This window comes from Zootoca vivipara, chromosome 14 (assembly GCF_963506605.1).
Source record: "Zootoca vivipara chromosome 14, rZooViv1.1, whole genome shotgun sequence".
Lineage (NCBI taxonomy): Eukaryota > Metazoa > Chordata > Lepidosauria > Squamata > Lacertidae > Zootoca > Zootoca vivipara.
The window spans coordinates 41,697,052-41,711,132 of record NC_083289.1 but is presented as its reverse complement, the minus strand read 5'-3'; the positions used below and the strand labels follow the sequence as shown (position 1 = coordinate 41,711,132).

Genomic DNA, 14,081 nt, shown 5'->3' with positions numbered 1-14,081 from the left:
TCTTGCCAAAATACAGCATAAGAAGACAAGTTTAGAATATGGGTTCAGCCTGAAAATTGATACTTGGGTAGCAAGCGTTTTCTCATAGGGTCACTCCTAACATAAATATTTTTGATGGCGGGGGAGGGATCTGCAATAAAAATGGCAGAAATTCTGAAACTCTTCACTTGCAAACAGGGCAGCAACTATTTGCAGGGGTGGGGAAGTATTATTAGGGAGCTGACCCCTTCTTTGAATGTCGAAGGCTTTATTTTAAAATATGTAAATTTCTAGCCTCTTTCCATGTGCTTGGAAGTCACATGCAGGCAATATTCTGTCCGATTGCTCAGTAATAAGGAAATGTGCTTGCACCTTCCAGCATTCTGTCAAATGAGAGAGCAAAGGCACTTGGCTAAGTGGCAAGTAATTGGCCCTTATCTTTAATTTTATTCAAATCCTTTAGCAAGTGACTTTAAATGCATTGCTACCTGTATTTAGATCCTTGCTGTGTCCCACTGATTTCCAAAGTCCCCCTTCAGGGTAGTTCCTTTCCCCCTGTCCTACCCCCACAGGTCTATCTGCTTCACAAATAGTATTGATGAAATAATTTTAAAAGGTGGCCTTAGGTTTTACAATAAAAATAAAGGGTTGGAGCTGGAATAAGTTAGTCACCCCTAGGTCCCATTGAAATGAATGTGAAAAGTGAGTAATAATTAACAAATGATACTGATTTTAATGGGAACTTGGTGCCACTAACATAGTCTGGATCCAGCCCATAGTTTTCAAAGAAAAAAAATGCCCGACACTTAGATCAGTTTCTTTTAAAGTGGGCTTTAAAAGAGGATTAGACAAATTCAAGGGGTAAATTCAGCAGCTATTGCCCAAATAGCTCAATAAAAGTTTTGAGTTTTATTCAGCAGCATAGTTTTTGAGAAGCTATGCTGCTGAATATCAGTTGCTGTTAGACAACATCAGAAGTCTATTGCCTTATGGCCCTTCTTGTGGGCTCCCAGGAGACTTCTGCTTGGCCACCAAGAAAGCAATATGTTAGACTAGATAGAGAATTTTTATCAGCAGGACTTTCCTTATATTCTTTCGCCATTTGCATGATCTGACACTGACCTGATCCTTGTCCTACATGCTTGCTGCCAGCTGGTACATATCTTAACTGCCCTGTAGCAGAATGAAATAGAAACATGATATAGGAGCATGAAAGGGTATGGAGGAAACCCCTGAACTGAACAAAGTGCAAGGAGAGTTATTAATTGGGAACCACACATGGTAACAGAGGTTTGTGTGGAAGATCTGGAGAATGAGAAGATGCTATGCAACAAGAAAGGAGGCAGGTGAAAGTAGGCAATGGCTGTTCAAAGGTTTGCTACAACTTGGGAAAGGAGTAACACCAAGTACCGTGTTTCTCATATTTTAAGGCATCCCCCAAAAATAAGCCATGACAGGATTTCAAAGGGTTGGTGAAAAATAAGACATACTCCGAAAATAAGCACTATCGCAAAGCCCCGACCGAGTGAGAGGCGAAGCCGCGGGACCCAGCAGGAGCTCCGTGCCTGCTTCCCCGAGCCGTAGCGCATCGGGGGACAGAGCCGAAGATCGGCGGGCGCTCCTTGCTGGGCTTGACAAGCCCGGGAAACAGCGCCCGCCGATCTTCGGACCTGTGCTGTGTGACAGGCGGGGGTGGGGGGGGAAGCGGAGATCGTTCTCCGCTCTCCCCCCACCCCCGCCTGTCACCGAAGATTGGCGGGCGCTGTTGGCTGGGCTTGACAAGCCCGGCAAACAGCGCCCGCGTGCACTTTATTAAAAAATAAGACATCCCTTGAAAATAAGCCATGTCGTGTTTTTTGGAGGAAAAAAATAATATAAGACATGTCTTATAATATGAGAAACACGGTATTCTCTGACCTTATCTCTGATGTAGAGCTTGTGCACGAACCCTAACAATCTATATTTTTCTTTCGAGATTTGGGTGGTCTGTTACAAATGTAGTTTGACTTTTACTGTTTGTCTATATTTGGATATTGTGGCTGCTTATGGCCAAGACAATAAAACTCACTTGACTGAGAGACTAAACAGTTTGGAAGATAGCTCAGAAGATCCCTCTAGGGTGAATGCAAGACATGTACATCCTTGCATTTGTTAGAATGCAAATGTTCTTCTGCATACTTTACCCAAAAGCAGGCTGTGTTGTGTAGAGCATGGTTTGCACCCTGGTAGAATATGTGTCACACCAGTACTATAGCCATGGTCCTCTTTCTGCTTTTGTCTTAAGATTTTTTAGAAATTGAAAAGCTTAAAGGTAGAGGGTATATTGTTTGCAAGATGGGGTTAAGGTGCTCTTGGGTTGAAGACTGTTGGTTTAAGAGCTTAAATTTGAACATGAGCACCATCTTCTGGAATACTAAAGAAATGCTAACTTTAAATAATTCATCTCTCACTCCAAAAGTGTGCTGGGGGCGGCAGCCATGTCATATGTTCATTGGAGTTGCTTCTCTAGCTTTCAAAATAGATGCCTAATTCCCTGAAATAGGTGCCTAATTCCCTGAAATATTTGAATTGTGTTTTCAAAAACCCCACAGAGCTGATACGGCAGATACAAAGAAAATGAAAAAGCCATGAGGACATGGCTGGGATCCAGAGGGTTAGGCACAGCAAACAGGTGTGCATGTGCCCAGGGGGACTTCCCCCACTACCTTTCTCTGATGCCAGTGCCATATCACAAACTGCTTTTGATAGTTTCAAAAGCAGTTTGCCACATCATAGTTTGATGAGTTCTCTGTGTGTGTCTGCTTCTGTATAGGAAACACAAACTCATCATAACCTCCTCTTAGGGCCGGGCAGTTCATATTTTCACCTGGCCATTTTTATTATATCTGCCATAAATTTAATTAAACAAGCCAAAAGGGTAAAGCAATTGAGAACAAGCTATGTGAATGCATGTTCTCTCCCCACAAGCCGAGCTGTTTACAGTGAGCCAAGAAGACAATGCTCCTCTTAAGAGATTTACTTTATTGTCATCTGTCCCTGTCCTTGGCATTTGCCTGCGTCCTGCAGACGTCAGTGAATATAATAGCAGACAATAACAGAAATAGAACTGGTTGTAACTGCAGTCCCCTTTTCTTAAGCTGGCGGTTCCTTTCCTTGGTTTTTAGATGCTGAAAGTTGAAGATGTGCTGATGCCCAAAATAGTTGCCACACTGGAAGAAGATTCCAAAATGACACGCTTAATGTCTTGTCGAATAATCAACATTTTTCTAGATGGTTGCATAAAACAATTTGAACTCAGCAAAATTTATCCAGGTATGATAGCCATTGGTGGTGACATCTGGTGGTGACTTTCTGACTTCTGTTGTTTGAGAATGTGCCCCTCAAGTTCACAGGTATGTGCCTTGGTATGTTTTAGCTCAGGCATCCCCAAACTGCGGCCCTCCAGATGTTTTGGCCTACAACTCCCATGATCCCTAGCTAACAGGACCAGTGGTCAGGGATGATGGGGATTGTAGTCCAAAACATCTGGAGGGCCGAGGTTTGGGGATGCCTGTTTTAGCTTCTAGCCTGCTAAACTGTGGAGCAGGAGAGTGCAGGACAGTCTGAGTGGAGAGTGGACCTGACTGGTTACCATAGCCAGACCCATGGGCATGTACAGGTGTGAAGAGGCCCTCTTACCCTCTGCTACTTGTACCACCCATGTCACAGTTTGCCCATCTAGTTTACATGGTGTGTTTCTTTTTTTAAAAAATGAATACTCACAGGGTTAAAACTAATTTCAAATTTACACAGTGACAGCTGACACAAGAACACTGATTTCTTACATTAACAGCTCATCTTACTTTTGGGGAAGCTGAACATAGCACAGGCGGGGTTCCTCTATGGTTTCTCCCATAGGCACTGACCAGGCCTGGGCTGATTAGCTCCAGCAAGGTTTTTGCATCGTGTGGCTATGCCCTGAGCCACTTGCAGTTTGATGAGAGTCGGAGCAAGTACTGCTGCTGACCATTGCAGGTTGAAATGGTGTAAAACGTGATCTCTGTGCAAACTTGTATGGAGAACAGAAACAAGTGGTTCACAACATGTGAAGGTGCCTTTTTAAAGCAATGACTCTGTTGGGTTATATTTTTGAACATAACTGAGCCAAGAAAAAGGGGGGGCCGCAATGTAATCTGCTAACCACAGGCAACAATCATGGTTTTGCTGGGAAGGACAGATCAGTATGAAGAGGAGCAATTGGGAAACCTGTGCTCCCTCAAATATTGTTAAGCTCCGTTTGTCATCAGCCACAGGCAGCATGGCCAGCAGTTGAGGATGCGAGCCCAACAGAACCTGGAGATGCACAACAGGTGCCCAGACCTGGCATAGAATCTCCTTACCTTTTCGTTTTTATTCAGGAAGTCAGTTGAAGAAAATAAAGACATTTTCACGTTGCTTTATTGTGTTAATTTTATTGGATGGAATGTTTTTAATTGTGTGTGTGTGTGTGTGTGTGTGTGTGTGTGTGTGTGTGTGTGAGAGAGAGAGAGAGAGAGAGAGAGAGAGACTACTACGGTAGATCCTAGTCAGCAGAGTGTAAATTTTAGGAACAAAATAAGTTCCCCATCTCTTTGCAACATAATTTCCATTTGTTACTTAATATGGCATAGTGTCCATATAGTAAACTTTTGGTGCTGTTGTATCATTTTTCAGAACTCCTAAAGCGTTTGGATGATTCGTCGCATGAGGTCCGACTAGCAGCTGCCAATGCCTTGCTCAGCTGGTTCAAATGTATAAACAATGATGAAAAGAAAGTCCTATTAAAAACCAGCATTGAGTTCCTATATCAAGAACTGTTAGTTCACCTGGATGACCCTGACCAGAATATCCAGTCTGCTGTCTTAGGTAACCCTTTGAATGAGTTGTCGCTTTGATGGTTTTTTAAAAAGTTGGATTAAGCACCTATTTTCTGGGGCAGTAGTAGCTTTGACACCAAATGAGGATCAGAAAAGAGAGGGTTGGGTGGAGGAGAGTGCTCTTGGCAATGTGAAGTATCTTAAGTGCTTGTGGGAAATCATGTTCTGTGTGAAAGGTGGTCAGCTTTGAGAAGGTAAGGTGTTTGCTAGGGCAGCAAGTATCAAAGGAAGGGACTTGGAAGGAACTGGAGAGGAAGGGATGAAGGAGGCTGTCTTTCCAAAGGCACAGATATAAGAGTCCTGCTTATACTAATTATAAGTAATTTCTGAATAAATGTACACATGGATGCCTGAGGTAGGTGTGAAGAACCCTACAAAATATGAGTTTACACTTTCCTTGTAAATTTGGACTAAACTGTCTAATGTCCCTTTTTATTTGTTTGACTTGTCTGTGTTAGGAATAGCTTCACCAATTGTTGTGGAGGGTTTTATTACTGTTGTTGGGGAAATAAATTTTCCACACTTGCAATCTTTGTCTTTCATAATCTACCCACCAAATGATTGGTTTATCTTATTAAGACCTGTGCAAAATGTCATTTTAACTTGCTTGACACTGACTATAGGTTTTACCAAGCACTGTGTCTGTAACTGAAGCATGCAACCTTAGGCTCAAATTGCACTGAGCTCTTCTTGCAGGTGCGCCAATGTATTAATACAGCAAGACTTTCCTCCATTTCAGTGGAGGAAGCAGCTTTTTTGCACAAAATATTCAAATTGGTGTGTATATGGGGCTCTTGTGTCGGCTGCATAAAAATAAACAGGAATCCATGGAGGCATCTTTTTTTTCCCCTGAAAAAACTTCAGGAGGATTTTGGGTTATTTTTGCAACACAGGGAGAAACAATGAAAGTACTTCAAGTTCATGTGCTTTTAAAAGTTTTGTACTGTATTTATATTTGGTATGATCAGCTTCATATTTTTTCTGAAAAAATGCATGCTTTTTAAGCTAAGAATGCTCCTGTGTTTTGGCAAACAGTAGGAAGTGAAGGACAAGCTGTTTTTGGTAACTGTATATAAACTTGTGTTTTGCAGATATTTTGAAAGAAGGAGGTGTTCTCTATCCAGATAGCTTGGCAAAAGAAATTGAAGCAGTTGTGCACAAACATCGCTCTCCAGCCTACTGTGATCAGTTGCTGCTGCACATTGAATCAACGGGGTGGAGATACTCAGAATCATAAATGCCTTTGTGGGTTGTGACTTCTCATTTGTACCATACAATGTTGACACATCAATAAATGGAGAAGTTTCAGCTGCCAAATACTGACATTCATGCACAGATATAAATAAAAACACTTACAGGCAATATATTTCAAACTTTTTTAACAGAAAAAAACCTTGAAAAGACAAATGTGTGAATAATAGCTGCTTTGTTTTTCATATTGTTGCAAATCCCACATCTAACATCTCTGCAGTGAACCTTAGACTACTGAATGATGTTACAATGTGTCACTCAGCTGTGTATTATACAAGTTACCATGCAGTTTGTAAGATCTGTATGACACAAAATGAAGATCTGGAGACATTTAAAGGTTTACCAAGCAATAGAATTCATATTTTTTTAACCTTGATAAGTTCTTTGAAAGTATTGCTATTTGACCTCTCAAGTGTGAAGCATTTAGACCCCAACCTAGACACTCATCACTGCAAGCAGGAGTGGCTGTCTTCATATGAATTAAGACTGAATGTGTCTGGCTATGACAACATGCATACATTGCAGGAAGAGCAGGAAAGTGCAATCGCCTTTCACTTAAATTTATGTTACCACATTTCTGGTAATGTAAATACCCAATATCCTGGGCATGTATCATTATATTGCTTTGGATTACTATGTGATGAGTGTGTAAATTGGGGAGTCTTAACTATAGATGGGGTTTGGTAAGGAATGAATGAATTATAGATAATAATTACATTATTTGCATTTATCTCTGGATATTCATTATAGTTTGGTTTGTTGCCATTTTTCTTTTGTTCCATGTCTAAGTGCCTTTATTAAATGAACCACTGTTTTTTCTTCATTGGTTGGGCTGCAAGTAACTGAACTCCCATTGCAAATAACTGGTCTCATGTTAGCTTACAGTGCGCAGTTTTGATGAAATGTTTAATGTATGTCATTTGGGGTTTTTTGATACTTTACCATAAAATGCATCATATGTGTCCCTGTTCTTTGTGTGTGTGTGTGTGTGTATCCTATATAACAAAGTCCAAGTGTCTCTGTGTCCAGTCCCTGTGTCCCTGGGTTTGCGCTACTGCGCATGTGCCCCATGGACAGCCGTTGGGACTTGGAACGCAGAGACACTTGGATGCCGCGGTGGTGGCTGCCGCGGCCGACACAGCCAGCCATGACGCGCCCCGCCCGACGACGAGGAGCCGATCCGGCTCCAGCAGCCGCTGCAGCCCAATGCCGCCATCTTGGTCCGCCACCGCCTCCTCCTCACAACCATCCCTGGCCCGTGAGAGGAGTGGCTTTACTTTCATTCCCGGCACGCCCCGCAGCCGAGCGCAGAGAGGGAGGGAATGCCGCGGCCCCACCGCTCCTCTCACATACCGAGTATGTTCTAGCGCACGTTGGCCCGTGAGAGGAGTGGCGGGGCCGCGGCCTTCCCTCCCTCTCTACACTCGGCCGCGGGGTACGACGGGAGAGCGAGTTTGTTTACTTGTGTTCCTGGTGCGCCCCGCGGCCGAGCGCAGAGGGAGGGAAGGCCGCGGCCCCGCTGCTCCTCTCACATATGTTCTAGCACCCGTTTATTTAACGGGCTCAATAACACTAGTATATATATAAAAGAGTCAAGTGACTGGCAAAACAGAAAAGAGGCTTAACATTCTACAGTTATATTAGCTTCTGCCTTTGCCAGTGACGCAGCTGGATTTCAAACCAGACACTAGGAGCCAAAGTCTAAAAATAGTGGAGAAAAGAAGGTGGCATCTACTACCCGTGTTTCCCTTTTTTAAAGACACGGTCTTACTTTTCCCCCCTCAAAAAACCACAGGGTGGCTTATTTTCGGTGGGATGTCTTATTTTGTTATTACGGTTTTTACGGTACCTTATGGTCTCCTTGGCCGGGCCAGGCCGCTGGTTCGGGGCACTGCGCGCAGCACTGCTGGGTGCTTTGAGATGCTGGGCGCTCCACGTGCTCCAGCAGCCGTTTTCAGGTGGCGGGACAGCAGGCCTCCTTGGCCGGGTGGAAGCGAGGCCACTGACTCTGGCGCTCCACCCGGCGTTGCTGGGCATTCCGCACGCTCCAGCAGCCACTTCCGGGCGGCGGGACGGCAGGCCTCCTTGGCCGGGCGGAGGCGAGGCCACTGGCTCTGGCACTCTGCCCGCTCCAGCAGCCGGTTCCGGGCGGCGGGACGGCAGGCCTCCTCGTCCTGCTGCTGCCGCAGCTGGCATGCTATGTCCCACTGAATGGCTGGGGCGCTCGGCGGTCTCGCTCCACATGGCATGGGGGTATGTCTTATTTTTGGGGTATGTCTTATATTTTGCAAAAGGTTAAAAATCCTGCCGTGTCTTACTTTATGACTACGCCTTAAAAAAGGGGAAACAGGGTATTTAAGTACAAAATAAGTTTTAAACAATTCAAGGCATCGATTAATGATTGTGCATTATCCTCTAAGATAAGACAATGGGGTGAAGAAATATACACATTACTCCCTAGCTAAAAAATCAGCAGCGAGATTGGATGCGATATGGTTGACCAAGAGTACTGTCCCAAAAATAAGAAAATGTGAAATAATGCCTAAACTGATAACAGACCATAACCCAGTGATGGTGGGAATAGAGGAAGGACAAGAGGGTACCAGGAGATGGAGGCTGGATGAGGATTTGTTGAGAGATGAGGGATTTGTAGAAAGAATGAAACAATTGATGAAAGAATTTTTTGAGTCTAACATGAACGGAGAGACAAAATTAATAACAATTTGGGACGCTAGCAAAGCTTTCATAAGGGGTCTATATATTCAACAGAAAGGAAAGAAACAAAGAGAGAAGAAGGCAAGGATAGAAGAAATCAAAAAGAGAATAGAAGAAAAGGAAAAAGAACAAGCACAAAACCCATCAAAAAAACATTTGGCGAATCAAATAAAAATCTTACAGAAAGAATTGGAAAATATAGTCAATCAAGAAATTGAGAATAGAATTAAATGGTTGAATCAAAGAAATTTTGAATGGGGTAATAGAACAGGTAAACTCCTCTCGTGGCAACTGAAGAAAAGACAAAATGAAAAAATTATAACATGTGTTAAAAACGAAGGGAGAAATTGGACAAAAAAGGAGGATATAAATAGATGCCTGACAAAACTCTATAAAAGTTTATATGAGAGAGGGCCAGAAGATATAGGGGAGATAAACAAATACTTAGGAAATTACAAAGGGAAAGTTATAAATGAAGTCGAGAGAGAATTCCTAAATAAGAAAATTACAAAACAAGAAATTCAAACAGCAATTGCCAAAATGAAACCAGGAAAATCCCCCGGCACAGATGGGCTGGGAAGCCAACACTATAAAATCTTTCAGTTAGAACTAATTGACATATATTGGAGATTGGTGAATGAAGCATTAACGGAAGGCAATATCCCGCAATCCTGGCAGGAAGCCTATATAACCTTAATACCAAAAGAGAAAAAAGAAGAAATACATGTGGCAAATTTTAGACCTATATCATTATTAAATGTCGATTATAAGATCTACGCAAGTATATTGGCAGAAAGATTGAAAAAGATACTAAATAGAATAATTGACCAGAATCAGCAAGGGTTCCTGCCAGGGAGAAAAATTACAAATAACATACGGATATTCTTAGATTTGATAGAATTCCTGGATTGGAACCCAGGAAAGAAAGCAGCGTTCATCTTTCTCGACGCCGAAAAAGCTTTTGATCGCCTGTCATGGGAGTTCATGAAAGGCGCTATGGAAAAGATAGGCATTGAGGGCAATTTCCTACAAGGCATAAAAGCTATATATAAGAGTCAGTCAGCAAAGTTAATTGTGAATGGGAATATACTAGAAGAGTTTGACATTGGTAAGGGGACAAGGCAAGGTTGTCCACTCTCGCCTCTACTATTTATACTATCGATCGAATATTTGTTAAGCGAGATCAAAGAGGATGAGGGAGTAAAGGGCATTAAAGTAAAACAGCACACAATAAAAATAAAGGCCTACGCGGATGATGTTATAATTATGTTGGAGGACCCAAAAGAGTCAATAATTAAATTAAAGCAGAATTTGGAGAAGTATGGAAGAGTATCAGGATTCAAAGTTAATGCAAAAAAAACCAAAATTATGATTAAAAATTTAAGAGGAAAAGAAATTAAAGATTTGGAAGAATTGGCAGAATGGCAAATTGTAAATAAATTAAAGTATTTAGGTATAGAAGTAACACCAAATAATATTAATCTATTTGAAAACAATTATATAAAATTATGGAAAGAAATAAAGGAGGATCTAGGTAGATGGAATAAATTATTCTTGTCCCTATCTGGAAGGATTGCGGCGATTAAAATGGTGATCCTCCCTAAAATTATTTTCCTCTTCCAGATGCTGCCCATAATAGGAAAAACGGAAGTATTTGATGATTGGAAAAGAATATTAAGTAAATTTATCTGGGCAAATAAAAAACCCAGGATACAATTCAAATTATTGACGGAAGTCAGAGAAAGAGGAGGGTGGGGAGTCCCTGATTTAAAACTTTATTACGCTGCAGCCGGATGGTGCTGGATAAAAGAGTGGCTGACTTTAGAGAATCGAGAACTGTTAGAACTAGAAGGATTCAGACATACAAGAGGGTGGCATGCCTACCTCTTGTTGGATAAGAAAGGAAATCAAAGAGAATTTAAAGACCATGTTATTAAGAAATCCCTATACCAGATCTGGCTCAAATTTAAACAGCTTTTGGAACCATATAGCCCTTGGTGGGCATCACCCACCGAAATGACAGCGATGAGCAGATACCCAATAAAGGAAAGATGGCCAACATATCGAGATCTATTGATACAAGACAAGGACCAACTTAAATTAAAACCATACGAAGAAATTAAAATACATTGCGCTAGTTGGCTACATTATTGCCAGATACAGAGCATTTTCAAGATACATAGGGAAATTGGATTCTCCAAAGAAAAGTCTAAATTACAAGAAATTATTTTAGATAATGGGAAAAAAATATTGGGAAAAGTCTATAGATTCTTATTGGATTGGGAACTAAAAGATGAACTTACGAAAAGTACTATGATAAAATGGGCATCAGATATAGGCAGGCCAATTATGGTGAATCAATGGGATAAATTATGGAAATTTGACGCTAAATTTACAGCTTGTATATCAATCAAAGAGAATATCTTGAAAATGTTCTATAGATGGCATATGACCCCAGATAAGATCGCGAAATATTATAAGACAGGGGAGGGGAAATGTTGGAAATGCCAGGACAAAATTGGGAGCTATTACCATTGCTGGTGGACGTGCCCCAAAGTGGCCGAATTTTGGAACCAATTATATGAAAAGCTAAAAAAACTTTTAAAATGCACATTCAAAAAGACCCCTGAAACCTTTCTTCTGAGTATGACCCCGTTGGATGTACCAAAAGATAGAGCGAATATCCTGATGTATGGATGTGCAGCGGCAAGGGTATTGCTCGCATCAAAATGGAAAGGGGCTAGCCTACCTACGATACAAGAATGGCAGGAGAAGTTAGTCGAATATTTAAAATTGGCAAAATTAACGGCAATAATTAGACAAGTTCCGAGACAAAAGATAATGAAAGAATGGATATATGTTCAAGAATATTTGGAGAGAGAAAATATGGAGACAAATTTAGTGAAGTGCTTAGATTAGAATTTAAAAGGAGAGAGAAAATTAAATTAAATATAAAGTGAAAATGGGTTTTGGACCAGATCAGGAGGATCAGCAGGAAGAAAAGAAGAAACAAAGAAACGCGTGCTGTAAATAACGGGAAGCGATTTTTTTTTTTTTGTTTTGTTTTATTTGTATTTTTCTTTTTTTCTTTTTTTCTTTTTTCCCTTTTCTTCCTTCTTTTTCTTTATTTGTGATAGTATTGTTTGTGTGTGTATATAGTTTGAATATTCTTATTATTTAGTGTATATATATAATTTGAATATTCTTATTATATTTGTTTTGTTTTTTTTGTTTTGTATCTTTCTTTGTCATGTATGTGTCTTTTAAAAATTTGAATAAAGATTATTTTAAAAAAAAAAAAAAAGATAAGACAATGGGGTGTTAGGGTGTTGAGTCTGTATATCCAGAAGCTCTCTCTTTTAGTGTCCAAGGATGGGGTAGGTTTTTTGTTGGATACATTTCTCTCTGTGTGTAAGTGACTACAGTCTAAAAAATTGTTCAGCAAAGTCCTTCACTAAATGCTCCTGAGCAAACAGCATTCATGAGGCAAGGACATGTGGCCTGTTGTGGATCTGAAACTGGTTAAAGAGAGGGAAGACATAATGTTCACAGTTGATGGAAATAAGTAACCCAGAAGCTGCATTTAATTTCTAAATTACCTGAAGCAAGGGATGAATGATGAGGTAACTAAACACCATATTCACTACCAGAAGGCAGGGGCAGGGAAGATGTATTTGCATCGCACCAAAAAGATGTCCACAATGGGGCTAGGCAGACCTCGCCATATCATTGTGTGTGGGTATATATTTATTGTTGAGTCCCACTAGCAAAATATTTTCAAAGGGCACACTAGCCATTTAATAATTACAGTCATACCTCGGTTTAAGTACGCCTCGGTTTGAGTATTTAAGTTCGCTTCAGGTTAAGTACGGACTTCCGGAACCAATTACACTCATACGTCGGGTTAAGTACGCTTCAGGTTGAGTACTCTACGGACCCGTCTGAAATGGATTAATTCACTTTCCATTAATTTCAATGAGAAAGTTTGCTTCAGGTTAAGTACAAACTTCCGGAACCAATTGTGTTTGTAAACCGAGGTACCACTGTAAATTGGGTTTAATTTATAAACTCCTTTGTGCCTCACCTTTCGCTTCTAGTTATTTTGTTTCTATTTTGAGCTGCCTTTTAGGGCATAGTCCTCACAAGTTACATATACTGTAGAAACAAACACAAAAACAGATTCAAAGCAATTATAAAGGAACAGCTTAAATAAAGATGGCAGAAGCATTCCAAAAAATCAGAGTGCTCCCTGCCTGGGCATATTGCAGCCAAGTTTACAGTGAATAGTAGTATATACTCTGCCTAAAGCAGGCATGGCCAAACTTGGCCCTCCAGATGTTTTGGGACTACAACTCCCATCATCCCTAGCTAACAGGACCAGTGGTCAGGGATGATGGGAATTGTAGTCCCAAAACATCTGGAGGGCCAATTTTGGCCTGTACTAGGGAGACATGGCACTCAGCTCAACTGAAACACCAGAAACGTCTCACTCTTCCCAGCCTTCAACTATATTAGTCCATTTTAGCAGGTTGTTTCAGGAACTGTTGCCAACTCAGATTTAGTGCATCCAAGTTTGCCTCCCCCCCTCCTCCCTCCCAGTCCCCCTTTCCTTTTGTATCTTCGTCTTTTTAGAACTGTAAACCGAAGGTCAGAGACTATCTTTGTAAACTGCAAATCTATCTTATTTTCCCCCAGCTGAAGAACAGGCTTAAAAAAACAACAAACCCAACCCTTGGAACAAATGCAATCTAAAGGCTCCCAGATGTTGTTGGACTCTGGCTCCCATCACCCGCTCAAGGGATTAATTAGGCCACTGTAGTGCAAGGATTCCCAGAAATTCCTCACCCTCATGGGCTTCGCTTTATCCTCAACGAGTATTTTTTTCAGATTATTATTATTATTATTATTGCTGTTTTCACTTTCCATATTTTATTTGGTACTTGGTTTTTTTCCCCTTCTTGAGTATTGTACGGCGCTGCGGGGAAATCCCTGCTTCAGAGCTGGAGGCGCGGTTTAGGCACACCCAGAAACGAAGGAAACGGGGGCGGGGGAGGAAAGCACCGGCTGAGGAGAAAAATCCCTTCTCCCACTGAGCATGTGCAGAGAGCGCTTCTCTCACCCTGACCAACCGCCTCCGTGCGGAAGTGGCGGTGGGCGTGGCTTCCCGCAGCCCAGCCCATTCCTGCGGTTGCCGCCATTTTCGAAAACGAACCGTTGCCCGCGGCCAAAGGGGGCGGGGCA

At 41.5% G+C, this 14,081-nt stretch overlaps 1 protein-coding gene across 1 annotated transcript in view; it reads left to right on the top strand.

The window, feature by feature from the left end:
• DNAAF5 (dynein axonemal assembly factor 5) overlaps positions 1-6,489 on the top strand; it is a 32,124-nt gene extending 25,635 nt beyond the window's left edge. Inside the window, exons 11-13 of the mRNA XM_035131635.2 lie at positions 3,144-3,291; positions 4,672-4,863; positions 5,966-6,489. Of these exons, the coding sequence (XP_034987526.2) occupies positions 3,144-3,291; positions 4,672-4,863; positions 5,966-6,111 (486 nt within the window). The 3' untranslated portion in view covers positions 6,112-6,489. The remainder of the gene's footprint in view (positions 1-3,143; positions 3,292-4,671; positions 4,864-5,965) is intronic.
• Positions 6,490-14,081: the final 7,592 nt, after the last annotated feature.